The 24394-nt window shown below is 41.2% G+C and overlaps 1 protein-coding gene across 1 annotated transcript; it reads left to right on the top strand.

The window, feature by feature from the left end:
* Positions 1-8566: 8566 nt before the first annotated feature.
* LOC111889902 (probable WRKY transcription factor 75) lies at positions 8567-9858 on the top strand. Its single transcript, XM_023886055.3, has 2 exons — positions 8567-9080; positions 9416-9858. The coding sequence occupies exons 1-2, from the start codon at positions 8638-8640 to the stop codon at positions 9591-9593; spliced, it is 621 nt and encodes a 206-aa protein (XP_023741823.1). The 5' UTR covers positions 8567-8637; the 3' UTR covers positions 9594-9858.
* The last annotated feature ends 14536 nt before the right edge of the window (positions 9859-24394 follow it).

The raw sequence follows: 24394 nt of genomic DNA, 5'->3' as shown, positions 1-24394 counted from the left end.
ACATCCGAAGACTTTTATTATTGTTCTTCTTGTGATACTTGTGTTCGGGTGTTTAGATTCTGGATGTTATTATACTTTGGTAAAATATGGTTATATTTTAAAGTATAATTCTTGGTCAGAGTGTTTTATCCCTTTGTATTTATAGGCTGTATATCTTTTATGAATTGATATACTTAGCTCACTATAAACAAGGCTCTGATACCAATCTGTCACACCCCAAAACCGGAACGGCGGAAACGTTCTGGGGTGGATGACATCATGTCAAGTATCACAACACATGCATTATAGTAATCAAAGTACAACAAAACATTGCATTAATAGTAATAATTTTACATGGTTTACATTACAAAGTATTAAGTAATATAGGCAAATATATATAAAGTACAGCAAGGTACTAAGCCATCTTCATCAACAGCTCCGGGGGTGTACCTATCTAATTGCTGACCTGGGAATATAAGTTATTTGAAAAGCGAGTATCAGCATTTTTACAAATGCTGGTGGGTTCATAAGTATTTAGTGACATTTCATTCAAATAGCTTTATAAAGTAATAGTTTAAGTGTTTACAGTGCATTAGAGTTCTTTCCAGAAAATCCTATATTTTCTTTAATAAAAGCAGCCTTCTACCAAGACTGGTCAGTGTTATGTGGTAAAAGTGGTTTTCCCTCAATTGCTATCATTATCAAAATACTAAATTTGATTATTAAAGAAAGAAAGAGACAACAGGGAAATAACATATGCCTCAGCAGTGAGGTCTGCTGACTAAGGCGAAGGAATCACAGACTCCAGGAGAGTATCGAACTAACGACACACCTGGTTCAGTCTAACATGTAAAGACTCAGACCCCAGAAGGTACCAAATGAAAGGTACAGCCGGTAAGGTCTAAAACAGTGAAACATAGACCCCAGACAGTATCAAATGAAAGATACGTCTTGTAAGGTCAAAACAGTGTGACTCTGAATATGAATTACCAGCATACAGTGTAAATTGCCGGGGAAATACCGTTACCTTAAGGCCATGAATTATAAGGTAACCCGGGATACTCGTAACCATACCGACTAGAGTTCCAGACTCCCTACAAGCGTCTATAAAATGTGACATTTGTCACCCGTTGGCTTGGTAAGCCGGGACTGTAGCTAGCAGTCTGGGTGCGGGGTTGTCAATCCCGTATAGATCTATACACACAATGTCCGCTCTCCCTACAGGAGATTCTGGTTACCAACTAGACGACGGAGAAGGCCGTGTCCTGAAGATGCATCCCAAATAGTGGGTAGAGACTTCCAAATAGTGGGTTTCTAATGTAAGTGCTGAACTAGAGGTAGAGACTTCCAAGTAGTGGGTAATGTGTTTCTAATGTAAGTGTTGAACTAGAGGTAGAGACTCTTAACTGAACTGACTAGAGCATTCTTGTATGTCCATACTCATATACATAATATATAACTAATAAATCAAACGACTTTTGGACGGCCATCCGATCCCACCAGACCACATCTCAACGAAGAAAAGGAAATAGGGCGGACGAGCCTTCCTAAGTCTTTCAATCATTACTTATATGTATCTATATACGCACAGACATACATCTAACTACGACTGGGTGTGTATTAAGTGGAAGCATATCATTATAATGTGAATTCATACAGTGTGGATAAATCGAGTCGTGAAGTATAAGCGTACCAGGTATAAGCGATATAGAGACAATAACAGGTATAAGCGATATAGAGACAATAACATGTATAAGCGATATAGAGACGATAACGTGTATAAACGCCTCACGAAGTGAAAGCGTTATCGAGTAGGAGTTTAAAATACATGAAAGCGAAGCAGCGGTATCTAGCAAGTAAAAGTATAAGTCGTGAAAGGGTACTTTGATGAAAAACCTTTATACTCGGGGAAAATCACAATTTGTATTCTTTTGTAAAATATGTTTAAAACCTTTGGAAATCTTTCATAAAACAGTTTAGAATGAATTTAGATAAAACAGTATAAGTAAGAGTTTTGAAACAATTAAAAATCATTATAGTGTCCTACTCGGTAAAACAGTGTAAAGTGTGGTAAAATCTTGTGCATGCGGGTTATCAATCACATGTGATTGATATGATAACTGGCATGTTTAACTTGTATTCCCCCCCTATGAAACATGTAAAAACATTTAAAAGGTTCATTCAGGGGTATGAACTCACCTGGTGTAAGTAGGTCCGACGAGGGTGTCGGTTGGGCGTTCGGTGTCACGCAAGGACTCGAACACACACACAATGACCTATTTGACATATGATAACATATGTTCACATACAATTAGTATATTTAATACTAATTAAACAAATATACGCGCTCAAAGGAGCGGAAAACACTTTGGATAAGTGTTTGGATGTCCCGGGTAGCGTCTAAAGGTGTGTATGGCTAAGGAATGGAGTTTACTCTCCGAGAGTAAGCTCTAATTACCTAGTTTACGGCCCAGGGACTACTCACCATGAGTTTACGGATGTAAACTCATGGTGAGGGGTTCTAGTGTGTTTCAAGGCTCTATCTTGTTAGTGGGATTTTTCTAAGTACATTTCCAAAAAGGCATGAGTGGGTTTAAGGCGTCTAAGGGCATCTTATAGGAGTTTACAGCCTAGGGACAACTCCTAAGGGAGTTTACGGCCGTAAACTCTCATTATATGGATTTAATGAAGTTTTAAGCCCTTAAATCATTCCTAGCATTTTATAAAAATAGTCTAAGGCCATTTGGGGGGTGAAAACCAACATTTGGGCATGTTTTGGGGAGTTTACGGCCTTGACACATATCTGGGCCGTAAACTCCTTTTGTCCCTCCATTTTGATGTGTTTGAATGATCTAAACCCAAAATACTAAGTCCCTAAATTATGTATTAAGTCCAAGGGTGGTTTGGGAGTGTTTTGGAGGCATTTTGACATAGTTTAGAGGTGTTTATGGCCTTGGCATATGCCTGGGCCGTAAACTCTCTTTTAGGCCTCAAAATGATTGTTTTAATTGTGCAAACACTCCTAGGCTAATTCCTCTATTTATTTCCAAGCCTATAGGGACTTTTGGGGGTCATTTTGGCCTCTTTTAAGGTGTTTACGGTCTAAGGAGGAGCTTAGGCCGTAAAATCCTTTTCAATAGCTTCTAGGTTCGATTTCTAAGCTATAAACATGAATCAATATGTTTAGAATAGGCTAGGGTAAGCGGACTTACAATTTGGAAGCGTTTGGTTGCGGATTCGGGGCGAAAACGAGTCTAGAGAGAATATAGAGAGAGAGGGTGGAAAAGCTCCAAATGGAGTTTACTCCCCTTTATATATGGGTGGGAGTTGGAGCTCAGTGGAATTCTACCCGATACTGCCGTCATACGGGGCTTTTGGTCGCACTCGATTTAGTGGTCGTAATAATAAAACTTAACATTTTCCAACTAAATGGAAATGTGTGTTATGTGTTTTTATTCCCATTTATCACGACTTAACGGCATATTAAATATAAACAAATGAAATGTTTATTAAATTGACGACCTCTTATTAACGAAACTTTTATAAACTGGAATATTCCGTTAACGGTAACGGGGAAATATAACGGAATAACTTGGGTTGTCACAAAGGTACTCCAAGGCATTTAAGTTGTCCTTTCATAGGTTTTGAGAGGTGTTAAGTCATAAAGTTGGGTTTTTATCATTTGTTTCCCTCCGTGTAAGTGCTAGATTTTCTTAATGGGTTAAGAGACTAGGGTTTTTGGAGTTTAGGTCTTAATAGCCATGCTAAACCATAAAGTTGGAAACTTTATGGTAAAGAACATCTTTTGTTGCCGAGATCTGAGATTTGGACATAAGGGCTTAAAGGATTAAGAACTTAATAAGAGGGGTTGTGAGAAGCTGTGTATGTTGGGCGTATAGAAGGGTATGCTAGGCATACGAGGTCAGCTCCCGATCCTTGGTCAACTGCAAAATACGCCTCACGCACACGAGGAGTATGCCCCACGTACTGACTGAGTCAACCCGGTTGACTTAGTTGACTTTGACTTGGACCGAGGTTCAAATCAACTAAGAACAAACATTTGACTATGAACTTAGTGAATATGAAGTCCATAAGAATGATTAGGCATGTGATTTGCGAATGTTTCTATCTGAAGAAGAGTCAAGTGCATCACAACGCTCCATCACCAAGGTTAAACTGAAGAAGAAAAAGAAACCAGTGGTCTCAAGGAAGGAATTCCTTGCACTTAATGATAAGGTTGATCAAATTTTAAGCGTTGTCACCAACCTTCAAAGACCACTACAAGAGCCGGTTGAGAAGTCCTTGAACCTTGAAGACATTAAAAAAAGGAGTGAGAACATTGAAAGAAGAAGGATCTTAAATTAACGCATCTTGCTTCGCATTGAATTTGGATTGAGAGAGATGAATGAAAACGAAAATAATGATCACCAGGAATTCTTCAAGAAAGAACAGGAGTTGGTTACTAAAGTGAAAACTCTAAAAGAAAAGCTTTCAATAGAAAATCAAGATCTGGAGAAGAAAATGCAGTTGCTGATCAATGAAACCTACAAGGCTTATGATGTGGGATACGAAGAGCTTCATACCACCATCCACGGTTTAGAAAAGACTAACTTGGACTTATTGCATGTACTCTCTACAACAGTTTCTCAATCTTCAAACGTTTCAAGAGAGACGATCGATGAAATCCTTCAAACATCTAAGGATGTTCATGATCATCTGAAGAATCCTCTCATTATGACGACCAATGAGGTGTGTGGAAAAACTCAGCTTATTTTCGCCAAAGTTTTTAAGATCTTAGAGGATTTAAAGGTGTTGTTTGAGGAGAAGTCTAAGCCTTTTTCCTCAAAAAGGGGAAAAGGCCATTGCAGTAACCTATGACAATCAATAAATCCTTCACTCACAACCAAAGGTAAAAATTCCTTTTAAGCCAAAAGAGGCCATCAAACGTCTAGATCTAAAGTGATAACTCCATGAAATGCTCGACCCTTTAAACAATCCAAAAATGAGTCAAATATGACAATAAACTTCCAAGGAAGAGATTTAGAAAATAGATGAGCAAGTTTTCGACTTTTTACCTCAAAAGAGTAGCTAAACTCAAGGAGATTATGGATCTGTAGCTTTCCCTTCAAGCTTGGCACCACCAACTTCAAGCTCTTTTAAAATGAGACCAAAAGAAGCAACTTATAAGCTCACACACTCAACTTGGGACAAGATGCACAAATTCTAGGGTTTCTGGACAGAGGAGACGATTAGGGGGCCGTCAATGGGACTTAATACCTTTGATTAGGGTGCAACACCCTAAAAATTAGGGTTCATATTTATCCACCAACTCGTCGAGTTTTCCTCTCCAACTCGTCGAGTTGGTCCAAAAAGATTTGCGGCCCAAAAACTTTCAACACGTCGAGTTGAGGCCATCAACTCGTAGAGTTATAAGGAAAATTTGCTTTTTTAATAAAATTCTCATACCTGGGAATCAGGATGTTACACCTACATACGAACAACGAGGAAAGTGTGTTATTTTCTCTAATCTCTCTCATTTGATTTGACAACCATTGGTGTAGATGCCCATCAGATATTGACAATCGTGTTGAGTTTCCACCCCTTGAAGAACCATTCATTATTATTATTAGCTAGTCAAGCTTGACTACCAAATATACCTTACCTTTTGTATTATCCAGTCAATAGGTTTTATTTTAATTTCCTATAAATAGGTGTTCCTTGTTTATGAACAAATGCGTCTCAGATCTTTTCCTTCATTGTAATCCAATATTGAAATGAAACTCTCATTCTCCATTAAGACTTTGTTGTTCTTCATTTACTAACTTTTTTTGCATGCACACCTTGTTACAATTTAACAATTATTGTTTATCTTGCTTAGAATTATTTGGTATTGTTGTGGTTGTTTTAATATAAACTTTTCTTCATATTCCATAGTTAATTATTATTGAGCTAATTAAAGATCCAAGGGATTAACTTTCAATTGTGCATCATAATCTCAAACACAAGTTCTTCTCTTAACACCAAGCCACACCCTCCTGCCACATTTGGTTGGGTCTCTTATCTCTGCCGCATACTTCCCTTATATCCATCGCCTCACACCCTGAAGCTTCCTGAACTCCTATGGTGCATGAGTGTTCTATACCTGTGTTTCTTTTGTTTCAACTCAAAAGATATCACATTCACTATTTTAGACTGGAAAACACCCAAATCCACCATGGATTTCAAGCTTGAACTCAAAATTCCAACAATTTCATCCAAGAAATCATGTGTTTTCATAATGTACGTTGAATTTATCTCTTCTAGAAACTTAAAAACACGATTAATGTAATACTTGAGTAGACATTTTGAGGTAATCAAAACTGAAACTCTAATTTTCATCTCTAAACCCCACCTAATAAGAGAATGACGGATGTTATCCATTTCAACAAGTGTTAACCTCAAAATTTCTTCTTGGCCTTCAAAGCTTTTGCCACCACACAGAAGCCTATTAGAAACAACAATGATGGTTACATTTGTAGAAAAGGTAACGAGATAAAACATGAGTCCTAAGCCATGTTTCCGCCATTAAAATGTTGGTTGATACCTCGTTGAGATTTCCTTGATCTAAGTATACTCCTAGTGCAAGTGAAGTCGACTGTTGTGCTTCTAGTATTGAACCATGGTGATTGAGACTTAAGATTTTAGCAGTTCTTGACCTGATAGAAAAACAAATCTAAACAATAAGAAGATGAAAAACAAAGTATGGAGTTTTGATTGAGCTTACCAGAAACATAGAGGAAGAAAAGAAGAGAAATCAAAAGTGTTGAAGAAAGCAAACTTGATAGGATGCGATTTTTAGTGTATCATTTGGGGGTGAAAACGAACTAGTAAATAATGAATGGTTTGTGGGATTAACTGGGCACCTGGGATTACTAGCGTCCACATAATCTTTAATTGATTATGTAACATAATAAACTAATTAATTTTAGGTGAGACGAACCAAATAAACAGGTCATAACCTACATTATGCCCCCGTATTGTGACAGAATACATATTTTGATTGAATGAAGTTTTTGAAGAAAAACAACATTCTTGAACCATTAGTTGAAAAATCACAAGATCATTATATATTCATAGACATCTTAATGTAAATATAGATATTCATACATATTCTTACAAAATTATAATTATATACATTTTAATATGATTATACATATTCTAATAGAATGTCATAAGAATAAATAAAATTCTTAAAATTATCATTCTTAATATATATTTTTGAACGAATGCACTTGATCTTCTTCAATGATCCAAAGTTGACTTAATTTCAAACTTAATTATATGAATGCCATTCTGTGAGAATAATATCAGGTGAGAATGACATTCTGTAAGAATATCATTATGTAAGAATACATTTATTTTCATCATCTAACATATGTAATTCCTCTACCCCTGTCAAAAAAATGCACATTATCAAATCCTATGAAATGCAAATTATTAATTCATTTTGTTAAAAAAAATATGATTCTAATTTAATATGATAGAAATTAAAGAACTGCAATTTTTTCTTATTATGTTTATCAAATTAGAACCCAAATCAAATTAATTGTATTCACAAAATCAATAACCTCAACATGACAAATTGACAATTTACTGTCACAAATTGACAATTTACTGAAAAAGCATGATCAGTTCACATTCACATTGTGAATCTAAACTGTAAATATTTCAAATTATAATTTTCACAATGTGAATTTGACTTACTATTTCAACTCTTTGATCATTCGCAAATTAACTTAGTGAAATTTACATATGAATCAAAATATACTTCATGTAGTTTATAATATTTTAACGTTTTCATTACTTATAAATTAGTTTTGTAAAATCAACAAATGGATTTATTCACATTGTGAATCTGAGTACTATTATTCACACTGTAAATCTGAGCAGGTTCACAATGTGAATCTGAACAGATTCATAATGTGAATTTGAACTGAAATATCGATTTTTTTTTAATATCAATATGAATTTATGTTTAAAGAGTACCAAAAACTATAAATTTTGATATATTTATTATTTTTTTCTGTAAAAAAAATAGACCTTAATTTTTAACAAACAAAGAAAATAAAATGAGTTTTTAAAAAAATCATTTTTTATATATTCTGTTTTTTTTTTTGATAAAAAATATGAACTAAAAAAAAAGAAATGAGTTTTGTCATATTCAATTATTAAAATGTGTATATTTGAAAAACAGTCTTTTAATTTTTTAAAATCAATTATTTATATATTACCTATATTTTTTAAAAAATGATTTATAATACATATATATTTAATTAACATGTTCTTTTTTTTTTTTAATGAAACCAGCAAATAAATTTATAAAAGAAAAATACCAACTCCTAGCAAGGTGCTAGGAGGGCGAGAGTACAAGGCAATTGACATATTCTTATAATAATACATACAATTACCTTTACAAAAGGTAACAAACAATATGATATGATAGATTTCTAAAAGTATTTAATAAATGAAAAAACACTAATTGTTAATTTAATATATGTCATCGGCGCCCGCTTTTAAACCTAACGAGCTTTACTCGAAAATTAATACAGCCACCTTTATAAACCCCACCATTCTTGACGTTTTTCTCTCGTCAAAGCACACACATTCTCTTTCTTTAGAATGGATAACCTGGCTGCAATGTTTCACTATTCTTCGTCTTCAACTTCAACTTCACCGGCGGCAGCCCTTTCTTCACAGTTATCGCTAAACATGACGAATCATTATTCACATGCAGATCACAACTATAACAATCGCTACAGCAGCTACACGCAATCGGATGATGATCATGAGCTCCGACTAATCGGAGAAAATAAAAAAGGCCCCTCAGATAACGCGGTGGTAGCGGATCGAATATCTCCGAGTAGTAATAGCTTCAGTACTGGTGACGGTGATGATTTGAATACATCAATGGCGTCAACCAAGCTTAACGTCAGAAAAGGCGAGAAGAAGATCAGAAAGCCTAAGTTTGCATTTCAAACGAGGAGTCAAGTTGATATACTTGACGATGGATATAGATGGAGGAAGTACGGTCAAAAAGCTGTCAAGAACAACAAATTCCCCAGGTAAACTAATTCATAGTTATAATCATAAATCTAAATATGTATCGATCGTTTTGTTTATATATCTGCAATAACGATCATTGATCACTCTTCAAGAAGACCCTTATTTTTTTTTAAATATTCAATTATTCATGATTCATGATCGTGTTTTCTTTCAGTGTTATATCTCGGGGGTAAATTAATATCTATATAAATTTGGAGAAAATAATAATAATCTCTTAACACCTCGTTGCTTTGACTAGATTATTGCTATTGAACTGATAACAGATAATTAATCAAGTAATTACTTAATACTTATGTTTTATTTGTGTTGTTTCTTTCTTCATATAAATATATAGGAGCTACTATCGTTGTACACAACAAGGTTGTAATGTAAAAAAGCAAGTTCAAAGGCTATCAAAAGACGAAGGAGTCGTGGTGACAACTTATGAAGGAATCCACACTCATCCAATAGAGAAATCTACCGATAACTTTGAGCACATATTGACTCAAATGCAAATTTACTCTTCTTGCTAGCTATAGGAATACATACACATAAAGGGAACTTTAGGTATACATAACCTTGAAAATAAATAGTTAGAAGATTGGGATTTACGTATGGTTGTGAAAAATCACATAAACGCTAGCCTGGACATAAAACGTTTGTAAGTTTAGTCGATTTATATAATTTATCTCTGAATTTTATCAATAGGGATTATGTTTACATTTATTTTTCATCAAGTCAAATAAACAATGGATACGTAATCTTGAAATGAGTTATTCTTTTATTCTTTTATTATTATTATTATTATTATTATTATTATTATTATTATTATTATTATTATTGTTGTTGTTGTTGTTACTATTATTTTAACAGCTAGTTACAAGTGTTTCGAAGTTAATATTACAAACTTAGTAGAATCGCCAACACCAAGATTGAAACGACTTATTCTAAAAAAAAATAAAAATAAAAAGTTGTAACCTTGAAACGAAAGTGGAATCGACCCTAGCTAGCTATCACCAGTAGTGAATTGAGTTGTGGTTATATCGTCTTCTTAGGTAGAGTCCTAACTAAGAAAATTTAGATTAGATCTCATGACATACAACAAATTACCTTCAAACAAATATTTTGCGGCATAAAATTCTTATTTATTTTATTTTTCATTAGATTAATATTTATTAGCTTTATTTTATGAGGAAGCTAAAGCCATGATTTTAAAATACAACTTTATATTAATAATGTAATATGATATTAAAATATAGACAAAATTTCACAAATGGTTTTTGCATGAATGGTCCTTTTGGAAAAAATTGGCATGCAAATGGGCTTTACGATGGATGTCCATTTAATAGAGCCTCGTTAGCTTGCCCCATATGTATTCAACATGAGGAAACTTTGGTCATTTCTCTTTGGCCTTCTCAAAACATCGTGTTCTTCACCCGAGAACCACATAATTCACCCACCTTCATCCCCTTGACCTAAACCCTTCTCCATCTATCACCATTCCCACCTTCTTTCATAAACCAACTTGATATACACTATATCGTCCATCATTAAACTACAATAACACCTACCTTATTTCTATATCCCAACCTCCGTTAACCACAACCGAACCACTAACGTTCGTCAATTCAACTAAAAAAATCGAGCCTTCAAACATCTACTATCATCTTCATCTTTTACCCACCATGAAAATCACCACCATCGAGAACCCATCATCCACATTTGTCATTTTCTTCGATTAATTTTCTGATTAAATTGCAACTCGAAACCAATATTAAGAAATAAGAAGGTTTAAGAAAGGAGGTGGGCGTTGTTCTCGACCGTTGTGGGAGAAGCTGTCCCAAAGTTCGTTGATTCTGACCTGATTTTGCCGTATGTTGTTTTCACCGGTGCTTCAAAATCATACACCCCTTTATTGATTTCTTCTTATCGATTGAATTTGTTAATTTGTTAATTTGATTTTAGGATTTTTCTCATTCTTAATGTTCTTGAGTCTTTTCCAGATTTCACAGTAAAACTGAATGTTATCTTAGATGGATTATTATGGGTTAAATCAGCTAAACAATCGATTTAAGTATCTCTGATTGAAATTGTTTTGAGAATCAACTTTCTGGACCATTTGTAACGACCCAATTTTCATGACCAAAAATTTCGTTTTAAAAACATTACTTTAGAAAATCATTAATAAATAAAAACATTGTCTAAATAAAAAGAAACATTGTTTGTTCACACCATAACACATTGCAACCAAGTTCTCAAAAGCCAAACCGTACATCCCATCAAAATATCAGAGTACAATCCCAGTAAATCTCATAAATGCGGAAACCGAAGAGTGTGTGTATGACGTGCCGCTACCGCGCCGGCTCCTTCCCCTTCGATGCAGAGGTTCCTGAAAACAAAACTGTAAACGTAAGCACAAAGCTTAGTGAGTTCCCCCAACGTACCGCATACCATACAAACACATAACATATATACTGCCAGGCTATTCTGGGGTGCCTGACTACCCGGTACGGCCATTCTGGGGTGCCGACCTACCCATACGGCCATTCTGGGGTGCCGTCTTACCCGTGTCAAGCCATTCTGGGGTGCTGACTACCCATCGGTCCTAACAACCGATCCTCGGGGACTATTTCACCCCTACTACTACGATCACATATAACATAACAAGCCAGCATGCATACATATCGTCACATACTGTCAGACGTATCTGGGGTGTCTGACTACCCTTCGGTCCGAACAACCAAACTCTACTACTATCACATACAGCATATCATGCTAGCATATAACATGTCAGGTACTAGCGAACTTAGATGATATCACAAAGACAATCATCTATCATACAACTCCTACTGGTGGGTCGGCATTGTGGCCTTAGACCCACCGCTACTGGAAGGTAACTCACCTCAAAGTAGCTGCTGAACTGATCGGGAACTAACTGACTGCTGCTGCTCCGGGAGTCCTCCGGCTGCAATTTCCACGACATACTCAATCAAACACTGCTAACTGTCCTTTAGGTAAAATGACCATTTTACCCCTGGATTAACTCTAAGCCAAAGCTGGAGTCAACTTTCAGTTGACCCGACTCGCCGAGTGGATCACCACTCGCCGAGTCCCTAGCAAACCAATGTCCTGGGTCCCTGGTTCTACTCGTCGAGTCGGGCTATGACTCGACGAGTTCACCTTCTAACTGCCATTCAACACCTTCATCCTACTCGCCGAGTTGTATGAACAACTCGTCGAGTTCATCTTCATCCGATGAACACTTTATGCTAAGACTCGCCGAGTTGTATGAACAACTCGCCGAGTCTGTTCTTGAGCTATGAAGATTGCCTTGGACTCGCCGAGTCAGGGCATTGACTCGCCGAGTCCTAACATGGGTGAGTTCAGCTCCCAACTCACCGAGTCACCCCCTATGACTCAAGGCTCAACTCGACACATGAAGAAGGGACCAATTCGGTGACTCGCGACCAGACTCGCCGAGTCACCTATGCGACTCGCCGAGTCGTCGCCATGCACTCCTTAAATATACCGATTTGCTCGGTTCCAGACCATGCCATTCATAGATCTGGACTTCTAGGACACGAATCACACGTAAAGTTTCCAACTTTACGTGTGGATATTCACCAATCTGGATTATAAGGCTCAAAATGTCTCAAAATGGTAGATCTAGGGCTAACAAGCCTCATGAGGCCAAAAAGCTAACAGATCTGAGCTCCTGGAGCTCAATCTTACATAGATCCAAAGGCCAAACGCCTTATTACAACATATAATGAACATGCAAACTTGGGGAATTGACCAAGAAGGACCCAAATGAAGTTTTAAGCATAGAATCAAGGGGAAAACGGGTTATACCTCAAAGGAAATGTTGAAATGACACAAGGATGGCTGATCTCCTTCTCCTCTTCTTGATCTACTCCTCTTACTCTTCAAAACCTTCAAGAACACACCAAGAACACCTCAAACTCTCAAGGAAACAAGGGAAAACGATGTAGGGGGAGTTCTGGGGGTGAATGGGGACGAGTTGGGGCGGAATGAGAGTTTAAATAGGGTGCAAACCCTTGAAACTTAGGGTTTCATCCCGCAGCGGTGACTCGCCGAGTCCAGGATATGGACTCGTCGAGTCGCCTACTTAAAACGCGTCCTGAGTCTCGTCCCTACTCGGCGAGTCGGACCCTATGACTCGCCGAGTCTAAGGCTAAATTAGGGCAATGCTCAAATAAAATTCACATACCGGAAACCAGGTGCTACAAATCTCCCCCACTTATTTTAGACTTCGTCCTCGAAGTCTGCTGCCTGATCCTGAAACAGCTCGGGGTAGTGCTCCATCATCTCGTCTACCGGCTCCCAAGTCCACTCTGAACCCTTGCGGTGCTGCCATTGCACCTTCACTAGCTCCACCCTCTTGTTCCTTAAATCCTTCGACTTCCTGTCGAGGATTGCGACTGGGCGCTCGATGTAGTTCAGGCTGTCATCAACCTGAATATCCTCCAAAGGTACTACTGCAGAATCGTTCACTAGGCACTTCCGCAACTGCGAAACATGGAAAGTGCTGTGGATCTGGCTAAGCTCGGCTGGCAGATCCAGCCTATATGCTACCTTGCCCACCCGGGCTAAGACCCTGAACGGTCCGATGAATCGCGGGCCCAACTTGCCCCGCTTCCTGAATCGGATGACGCCTTTCCACGGTGACACCTTTAGGAGGACCATATCCCCGACCTGGAACTCTAAATCGGATCGACGCTTGTCGGCATAACTTTTCTGTCGACTCTGAGCAGTCTGAAGCCTGCTCCGGACCTGCTGTATCCTCTCGGTTGTCTTGAGCACCACTTCGGTGCTTCCCATAACTCTCTGGCCAACCTCACCCCAGCATATCGGGGTCCTACACCTCCGTCCGTACAACATCTCGAAGGGAGGGCGGTCGATACTCGCGTGATAGCTGTTGTTGTAGGAGAACTCAGCCAAAGGAAGATAGGTATCCCAGCTACCACCGAAATCCAGAACACACGCCCGCAACATGTCCTCCAAAGTCTGGATGGTCCGCTCACTCTGTCCATCTGTCTGCGGGTGAAAGGCGGTGCTGAAATGCAGACGAGTGCCCAACTCGTCATGGAATCTCTTCCAAAACCTGGAAGTAAAACGCACATCCCTGTCCGAGATCACCGATACCGGCACCCCATGCCGTGCCACAATCTCCCTGATATAGATGTCGGCCAATTTCTCGGCCGATATGCTCTCCGGAATCGGAATAAAGTGAGCACTCTTGGTCAATCTATCCACGATGACCCAAATCGAATCCACTCCACGCGCGGTCCTGGGAAGCTTCGTGATAAAATCCATCGTGATATCTTCCCACTTCCACAGTGGAATGTCCAACGGCTGCATCTTGCCATGCGGCCTCTGATGTTCGGCCTTGACCTTCCTGCAGGTCAAGCACCGCTTGACGTACCATGCCACATCCCGCTTCATGCAGGGCCACCAATAGTCTAGACGAAGATCCCTATCCATCTTCGTCGCCCCGGGATGAATAGAGAATCGGGACTTGTGCGCCTCCTCCATCAAAATCTGGCGCACGCCCCCGTGATACGGCACCCACACCCTATGGTGTAGTGTCAATAACCCTCGGCTATCATAATCGAAGGAGGAAACCTGACCTACTACGCGCTCGTTCTTCCGATGCTCCTCCTTGATAGCCTCCTGTTGAGCTTCCCGAATCTGCTCCAACAGGGGAGTCACCACAGTCATCCTCAAACAGGCGTCCCTGATCGGCGCCGTCTTGCGGCTAAGCGCATCGGCCACCACATTGGCCTTTCCCGGGTGGTAAAGGATCTCGCAATCATAATCCTTCACCACATCCAACCACCGACGCTGCCTCATGTTCAGATTCGGCTGGTCCATGAGGTACCTCAAGCTCTTGTGGTCCGTGTAGATGGTACACCGAACCCCATAGAGGTAATGTCGCCAAATCTTGAGGGCAAATACCACCGCCCCCAACTCCAAATCGTGCGTCGGGTAGTTCGCCTCGTGAGGCTTGAGCTGCCTCGAAGCGTAAGCAATGACATGCCCCCTTTGCATCAGCACCGCGCCCAACCCAGAAATGGACGCATCGCAATAAACCACGAAATCCTCTACGCCCTCTGGCAGGGCTAAGATCGGCGCCTCACACAATCTCTGTCTCAGCGTCTCAAATGCAGCCTGCTGCTCGGGTCCCCACCGAAAGACCACGGCTTTCTTCGTCAGCCGCGTCAGGGGCACGGCTATCTTGGAGAAATCCTGGATAAATCTCCGATAGTAGCCTGCCAATCCTAGGAAGCTCCGAATCTCAGATGGGGACTTCGGAACCTCCCATCTCATCACGGCCTCGACCTTGGCCGGATCGACCAGAATCCCGTTCTGGTTGACGAGGTGCCCCAGAAATTGCACCTCGCGCAACCAAAACTCACACTTGGAGAACTTGGCATACAAGCTCTCCCTCCTCAGGGTCTCTAACACCTCTCTCAAATGCTCCTCATGTTCCTCCCGGGTCTTGGAATAAACCAAGATATCATCGATAAAGACTATCACAGACCGGTCCAGCATCGGTCTGCATACACGGTTCATGAGGTCCATGAACGCGGCAGGAGCATTGGTGAGCCCAAACGGCATCACCACAAACTCGTAATGGCCATAGCGCGTCCGAAACGCGGTCTTCTGCATATCCTCCTCCCTGACCCTCATCTGATGATAACCCGAACGCAAATCAATCTTGGAGAACCAAGATGCGCCCTGAAGCTGGTCAAAGAGGTCATCAATCCTCGGAAGCGGGTAACGGTTCTTCACCGTTACCTTGTTCAGCTCCCGATAATCTATACACATCCGATGCGACCCATCCTTCTTCTTCACAAACAGAATCGGGGCTCCCCAGGGCGAACTGCTCGGCCGAATAAATCCCTTGTCCAGCAGCTCCTGCAGCTGCGCAGACAACTCCTGCATCTCGGGAGGAGCCAACCGATACGGTGCTTTGGCTATCGGAGCCGCACCGGGAACGAGGTCAATCCTGAACTCCACCTGTCGCTCCGGAGGTATCCCAGGTAGTTCCTCCGAAAAAACATCAGCAAAATCTCGAACCACCGGGACCTCGCTCACGGTCGCCTTACCCGCCTCCCGGGTGTCCATCACGTACGCGACATAACCCGCGCATCCCTGCTGAAGGTAGCGCCTAGCCCTCGCTGCTGAACATACAGTGGGTCCACACTGCGGCCGCTCTCCATGAATCACTAACTCTCCCCCGCTTGGGGTCTTGACTCGCACTAGCTGCTGTGCGCAATCTATCACTGCCCCATTAGGGCTCAACCAATCCATACCAATAATCACCTTGTTCCCACGCAATGGAATGGGAACCAAGTCTACCAGGTAACACTCCTCAAACAGTCGCAGGACACAATCTCGAAACACCATCGATGCTCGCACCGATCGATCATCGGCAATCTCTACCTCTAACGGGCAATCTAACTCGCCTGAAGTCTCATGAAATCTCTTGCTAAGAGCAAGAGAAACGAACGATCGGGATGCACCCGAGTCGAACAATACCTGAACCGGGATGTCGTTCACATGGAACGATCCTAATACACATGTATACACACGGAGCACATATCAATATCATAACAACGTAAAATAAAAGATAGAAGGAAGGAATCATACCCGTCACCACATCGGGCGCGGCGCGTGCCTCCTCGGCAGTCAACTGAAATGCCCGACTCCTCACCACTGGAGCCTCTGCCTTGCCCTGACGGCCATCCGTGATCCGCAGGGTCGCTGGAGCTGGCGCCTTCACTGGCGCTGAAGCTGTCAACATGGGGCAATTGGCCTTCTTGTGGCCCCTCTGGTTGCAGTGGAAACACAGCAACTCCGATGTCTGAATAACGGTCGCAGGAGCAGTGCAATCCCTGCTGATATGCCCAAACTTGCCGCACTTGTAGCAGCCTGACGATCCCATCCTGCACGCCCCCTCGTGCGGCCTGCCGCACCTCCCGCAGCGGCTCGGTCCCGACCGGCCTTTCGGCCTCCCATCCGATCCCTTGGGCTTCTTCCCCGAAGCCCCCGATGACTGACCATTCTCAAGTTTCCGTTACCGGATGTGCTCCAAATCTATCTCTCTCTCCCTAGCCCTGGCAATCATGGAGTCCAGGGTAGGGCAAGCCGAAAACTAACATGCTCCCGAATGTCAGCTCGTAGCATATCATGGTAACGAGTCCTCCTCATATCCTCGTCACCTGCATACTGGGGCACCAATAAAGCCCTCTCCCGAAACTTGGCGGTGATCTCCGCCACGGTCTCTGTCGTCTGCCTCATGTCTAAGAACTCCCTGGCCAGCTGCTGAAGCTCGACCGCTGGCGCAAACTCTGCCCTGAACCTAGCCACAAAGTCCGACTAGGTCATTGCCTCGATAGCCGAGGCTCCCATCGAGTCACCCACTGACTCCCACCAATCTCGGGCCCGGTCCCGTAAACACCCTGCTGCGTACCTCACCTTCGACCCCTCGGGGCAGAAGCTGATCAACTGGGCGGACTCGATATCCGCAATCCACCGCCTGGCGACAATGGGGTCCTTCACCCCATGGAAATCCGGCGCACCACTGCTCCTGAAGTCCTTGAAGGACAGTGTGCGAGATCCTGACTGGCTAGAGGCCAAGTCGCTCCTGAATGCCCGTAGGCGATCCTCCATCATCTCCACGATCCCTTCCTTGATCGACCCAAAGATGATGGGGGTCGACTCAAGGATGCCCCTAGTGATCTCCGACGTGATGAACTCACGTAGCCTCTCCTCAATCGGCTCGGTGCCAGATCCCGAACCTGACCCCTCTCCTGACCCGCCATCTGTCGGTCTCGGTCGAAGTACCACCATTCTGCAAAACATCAATAATAATCATTAGTGGTACTGCTACTTTCTGAGGGATCTCAACTACTTACAGGTTCCTTGGTCTCGTCTTGGCCTTCCTCGGCTCGGGTACGGATCCTCTGCTTTCAGTAGTACGGGCCCATACTACCTTCCACATCTATCCGTACCTTCTCCGAGGAATTCCTCGACTCCACCAACTCCCTCTACTACTGCTACTCTCCGATATTCTCACCCTAGGCTTGCCCTAGGGAAAACTCAAGTTTAACACAACTGGTCCTCAGCTGCTGTAGGTCTCCTCATAATGCCAGTTAGCCACCACCTAAACACCACCACCTGTGATGAGGATTAGATCATCCTTCAAGTAAAAGGCCCGTCCCTACAACGGTTGGACTCAAACAAGAGCTGCGCAATAGGGCCAGTTCCAACACTTTGGGATTATTCAACCCCGATTACATGTGGTGTGACGTGTTTACCTAGTGGCTCACTCCCATTACTCAGAATCCCACCGAGCACGAAGCAAGCAGCATTCGGATAAGGAAAAACAGACTCAAGCCAAAACTGTTCTTAGAACAAGAAACGACACTTAACATAGGATGCTAAGCTCATACTATCAGGCATAACCTAAACAGGCTACCCTACTGCTGTCTACTCAATTCTAGCATGCAATATTCAATAAGCTGTAACAAATAAACAGGCACATAAGGCATCACTCCTAGATCCTTAGCCTATTCTAGCATGCAATATTCATAAAGCTGATAAACATAACATAAACTTGTATGGGTACTATGGGGAATACTTACTTGAGCTCGGCCGGTCGCGCACGTCACACACTTTACTCTTTCTCGTGACTCTTTTCCGGGTTTTAAAGAATAATTTCTTTTGGAAAAATCTTTCAATCCCTCGGTTTGAGTCCAAACACTCCCGAAGGCGTGTCCGAATCCCTCAAACCAGGGCTCTGATACCAACTTGTAACGACCCAATTTTCATGACCAAAAATTTCGTTTTAAAAACATTACTTTAGAAAATCATTAATAAATAAAAACATTGTCTAAATAAAAAGAAACATTGTTTGTTCACACCATAACACATTGCAACCAAGTTCTCAAAAGCCAAACCGTACATCCCATCAAAATATCAGAGTACAATCCCAGTAAATCTCATAAATGCGGAAACCGAAGAGTGTGTGTATGACGTGCCGCTACCGCGCCGGCTCCTTCCCCTTCGATGCAGAGGTTCCTGAAAACAAAACTGTAAACGTAAGCACAAAGCTTAGTGAGTTCCCCCAACGTACCGCATACCATACAAACACATAACATATATACTGCCAGGCTATTCTGGGGTGCCTGACTACCCGGTACGGCCATTCTGGGGTGCCGACCTACCCATACGGCCATTCTGGGGTGCCGTCTTACCCGTGTCAAGCCATTCTGGGGTGCTGACTACCCATCGGTCCTAACAACCGATCCTCGGGGACTATTTCACCCCTACTACTACGATCACATATAACATAACAAGCCAGCATGTATACATATCGTCACATACTGTCAGACGTATCTGGGGTGTCTGACTACCCTTCGGTCCGAACAACCAAACTCTACTACTATCACATACAGCATATCATGCTAGCATATAACATGTCAGGTACTAGCGAACTTAGATGATATCACAAAGACAATCATCTATCATACAACTCCTACTGGTGGGTCGGCATTGTGGCCTTAGACCCACCGCTACTGGAAGGTAACTCACCTCAAAGTAGCTGCTGAACTGATCGGGAACTAACTGACTGCTGCTGCTCCGGGAGTCCTCCGGCTGCAATTTCCACGACATACTCAATCAAACACTGCTAACTGTCCTTTAGGTAAAATGACCATTTTACCCCTGGATTAACTCTAAGCCAAAGCTGGAGTCAACTTTCAGTTGACCCGACTCGCCGAGTGGATCACCACTCGCCGAGTCCCTAGCAAACCAATGTCCTGGGTCCCTGGTTCTACTCGTCGAGTCGGGCTATGACTCGACGAGTTCACCTTCTAACTGCCATTCAACACCTTCATCCTACTCGCCGAGTTGTATGAACAACTCGTCGAGTTCATCTTCATCCGATGAACACTTTATGCTAAGACTCGCCGAGTTGTATGAACAACTCGCCGAGTCTGTTCTTGAGCTATGAAGATTGCCTTGGACTCGCCGAGTCAGGGCATTGACTCGCCGAGTCCTAACATGGGTGAGTTCAGCTCCCAACTCACCGAGTCACCCCCTGTGACTCAAGGCTCAACTCGACACATGAAGAAGGGACCAATTCGGTGACTCGCGACCAGACTCGCCGAGTCACCTATGCGACTCGCCGAGTCGTCGCCATGCACTCCTTAAATATACCGATTTGCTCGGTTCCAGACCATGCCATTCATAGATCTGGACTTCTAGGACACGAATCACACGTAAAATTTCCAACTTTACGTGTGGATATTCACCAATCTGGATTATAAGGCTCAAAATGTCTCAAAATGGTAGATCTAGGGCTAACAAGCCTCATGAGGCCAAAAAGCTAACAGATCTGAGCTCCTGGAGCTCAATCTTACATAGATCCAAAGGCCAAACGCCTTATTACAACATATAATGAACATGCAAACTTGGGGAATTGACCAAGAAGGACCCAAATGAAGTTTTAAGCATAGAATCAAGGGGAAAACGGGTTATACCTCAAAGGAAATGTTGAAATGACACAAGGATGGCTGATCTCCTTCTCCTCTTCTTGATCTACTCCTCTTACTCTTCAAAACCTTCAAGAACACACCAAGAACACCTCAAACTCTCAAGGAAACAAGGGAAAACGATGTAGGGGGAGTTCTGGGGGTGAATGGGGACGAGTTGGGGCGGAATGAGAGTTTAAATAGGGTGCAAACCCTTGAAACTTAGGGTTTCATCCCGCAGCGGTGACTCGCCGAGTCCAGGATATGGACTCGTCGAGTCGCCTACTTAAAACGCGTCCTGAGTCTCGTCCCTACTCGGCGAGTCGGACCCTATGACTCGCCGAGTCTAAGGCTAAATTAGGGCAATGCTCAAATAAAATTCACATACCGGAAACCAGGTGCTACACCATTCTTATTGGTTGTTCTTCACGTGAGATTATTTCAATGAAGTTCTCATAAGAAACAGATGCTCGGTGTTTGAGTAAGTTTATTGATTTCAATGTGGTGAGATTCGACTAGAAGAACGATCAAATGGCTTATTTCGTTTTTCATGATGTTTGTATGCTCTGATTGATTCAATTATTCGGAAGTGTGTTTAGGAAAATCGATGTTCCAAGTTAATGATATGTTGGATGATTCAAGGAGGAATTTGGTCTGGAGATTTAGGATATGATAAACCGAATGTATTCTTATAGAGAAGATGAGGTTGGTTTCGATAGTTTGGAGATGAATGGACGTCGGTGGTGGGTTGGTGGCAGTAGACAGATAGTGATGATAGGTTATTGGTAGTTGGTGGTGGTGTTCTTGAATGTTGAGAGATTGAGAGGGGAGAGGTATAGGGAGACAAAGGTAATTTAGACATTTCATAATTTGTTTTATATATAAAGTTGTTATTTCGCAAATACTTAACATAAGGCGTGTTCGGCAAAACAAGCTGGTAGCGGGTAGCTTGTAGCTTGTAACGTTTTGTTAAACGCTACATGAAGTAGCTTTTGGATTTGGAGTGTTTTGATTAAACTAAACGCTAGAAGCTTGTAGTGCCAAATGAGACTTTTTGTTTTAAACAGAGTGTTTTGTCAAACGCTAGAAGCTAGAAGCTCCCAAACGCTCCAAAACGCTCTGTGTCGAACACACCCATATTTTGTTAATAATGTTAGTTACAATGACGATTTGTATGTTAAGTTTTCTCTAAGGCTAAGGGGAGTGATAACACTCTTAGCACCTTGCCACATCAACTTTTTGGTTGCCACCTCATTTTTTTCCATTTAACACCTAAGGTTGGCATTTGGTAAGGAGTGGTAACACTCCTAACACTTCATTTTTTTCTAATTTAATTAAATTACTTTATTTTAATAAAAAAACATTTTTTATGCATGAATATGAAACAAATTTTATTTTTTTAAACCACAAACATTTAATATAATATAAATTATATTTTTTAAAACACACTTCATAAATAATCCAATTGCTTCATCTAAATCTCTTTCTGGGAAAACTACTTTGGCTCCAACTATCTTATACAACAAAGACCGTAAAAACTTAATTAAAAATGTCACACAACCATACCCTATTTATACTAAACTAATTAGAATCCTAAACTAACTCAAAACCTTAAATTAGGAAAGTTTTCCCAAAATACCCCTGGGACCAAAATTGTCCCTGTTTCTGAGTTAACCCAACAAGTGATTAGCCACAAGTACTCAGCCACAACTCTTAGCCAGCCTAAAATTATGCAGCTACCCGACATATTTAGTTTCTTCCTGTAAAGCATTTGTTAAGTTATTGGTCAAAATACCCAGCTTGCAAACTGACATGAAAAGCACTTGTTAAGTTATAGAAGTTTAAACAATTTAAAACTTAACTGCAGCTTCTAAAGCATCAACAAGGGTTTCTTCTTTGGAACTCTATTGATGTCAATCTTGATGTCTGTAAGTGTCAATTAATCAACAAGTTTCTATTAATCAAATCAAAATAGAGGTAATTAAGAGATGAGCATCTATAACAAATTACATGTTTGAATCCATATAACAGAAGGCACAAGACATGATCACATGGAGCATCTCCAATTCCTAATCTTAGTATTTTGTTACAACCAATTTTAGAAATTTTGAATAGATTTGATTTGAATTACACAACGGTATTCTTATAGAGGCAAATGATCAAACACCTGGTGTGCACAGGAAAATAACAGCAGATAGTCATAGTCATGGAAGCAAATTTGAAGCTTAATGATCTGAACAAGTTTTTTAAAACTTTGGTATTGGAGCTGTGTATAGCCATGGAAACAATCAAGACTCACAAAACTAGTTATAGCCATGGAAGCAATCAAGACTCACATGTAACACCCATAAAATTTGAGCCAAATTAAAACTTTTTAATACATTTTAAAACATCAAGTTATTATAGTTTGTTTTCAAAATAGTTTAGACATCATAGTATCCCCAGAATCAATTCATAAAACCATAAAATGTGAGGAGCTGTACGATCACGCCTTTGCCTTCCTGCGATCATCTGTTGTACCTGAAACAATAAACTGAAACTGTAAGCCTGAGAGCTTAGTGAGTTACCCCAAAAATACCAACACCATACAACATAACCATATCATATAACCAATGTAGAACCACATGCATAATAAGTTGTTATCCTGACTGGACCGCCTCACAGGCCTTCAGTCTATATGGACTATTCTCCAAGCCTTCGGCACGTCTGGACCGCCTCGCATGACCTACAGCCTATCCAGACCGCTCGTCGGGCCTTCGGTCTAACTGAATCCCTTTGCAGGGCCTTCAGGTTATCCGGACCGCCCTGGGTATGTTGGCCTCCAGCACAAAGTAGGACTGCCTCAACCCAACCCCAAATCAAACAAGCATGTGTACATAAATATCATACACTTGAATATATATATATATATATATATATATATATATATATATATATATATAACAGTTATACCAATCTAACAGATCATCAATCATAGCAACATCCTATAACCAGGATACCAACCTAACCAGGTCACTAACATAGCATCATCCTACATACCAGGATACCAATATAACAATCATAATAGCTTAACAACATCCTATCTACCAGGATACCGATCTAACAAATCATAACAGGATACAAGCATACTATCACCAGTATACCGATCTATCCGAATTCTAACATAGCAACCATCCTAAACAGGATGAAATCTAGCATATCAATAACGTAACAACCATCCTAAACCAGGATGTAATCTAGCATATCAATAACATAGCGACCATCCTAAACCAGGATGTAATCTAGCATATCAATAACATAGCAACCATCTTAAATCAGGATATAATCTAGCATATCAATAACATAGCAATCATCCTAAACCAGGATGTAATCTACCATATCAATAACATAGCAACCATCCTAAACCAGGATGTAATCTAGCATATCAATAACATAGCAACCATCCTAAACCAGGATGTAATCTACCATATCAATAACGTAGCAACCATCTTAAACCAGGATGTAGATCATAAAGGGTCGGCCTTGGTGTCGTAGACCCTGTTGATATAGTGAGGATAACTCACCTGACAATGCTGAAGTCCCGCAGATAAAACTCCAGCTGCTGGTTTACAGCTTCCCGAATTGTCAACATCAAACAATACCCAATTAATAATTGGTTCCAAGTCCAAGGTCCAACTCACACTCCAAAGACCCAAAAGTCAAGTAATGGGTCAAAGTACAACATATGGCCACCCAATTTTCCAAATTGGGCCCAGACCTCTACACGGTCT

Source organism: Lactuca sativa, chromosome 4, assembly GCF_002870075.4.
Source record: "Lactuca sativa cultivar Salinas chromosome 4, Lsat_Salinas_v11, whole genome shotgun sequence".
NCBI classification, from domain to species: domain Eukaryota; kingdom Viridiplantae; phylum Streptophyta; class Magnoliopsida; order Asterales; family Asteraceae; genus Lactuca; species Lactuca sativa.
This window is presented reverse-complemented; position numbering and strand designations above follow the sequence as displayed.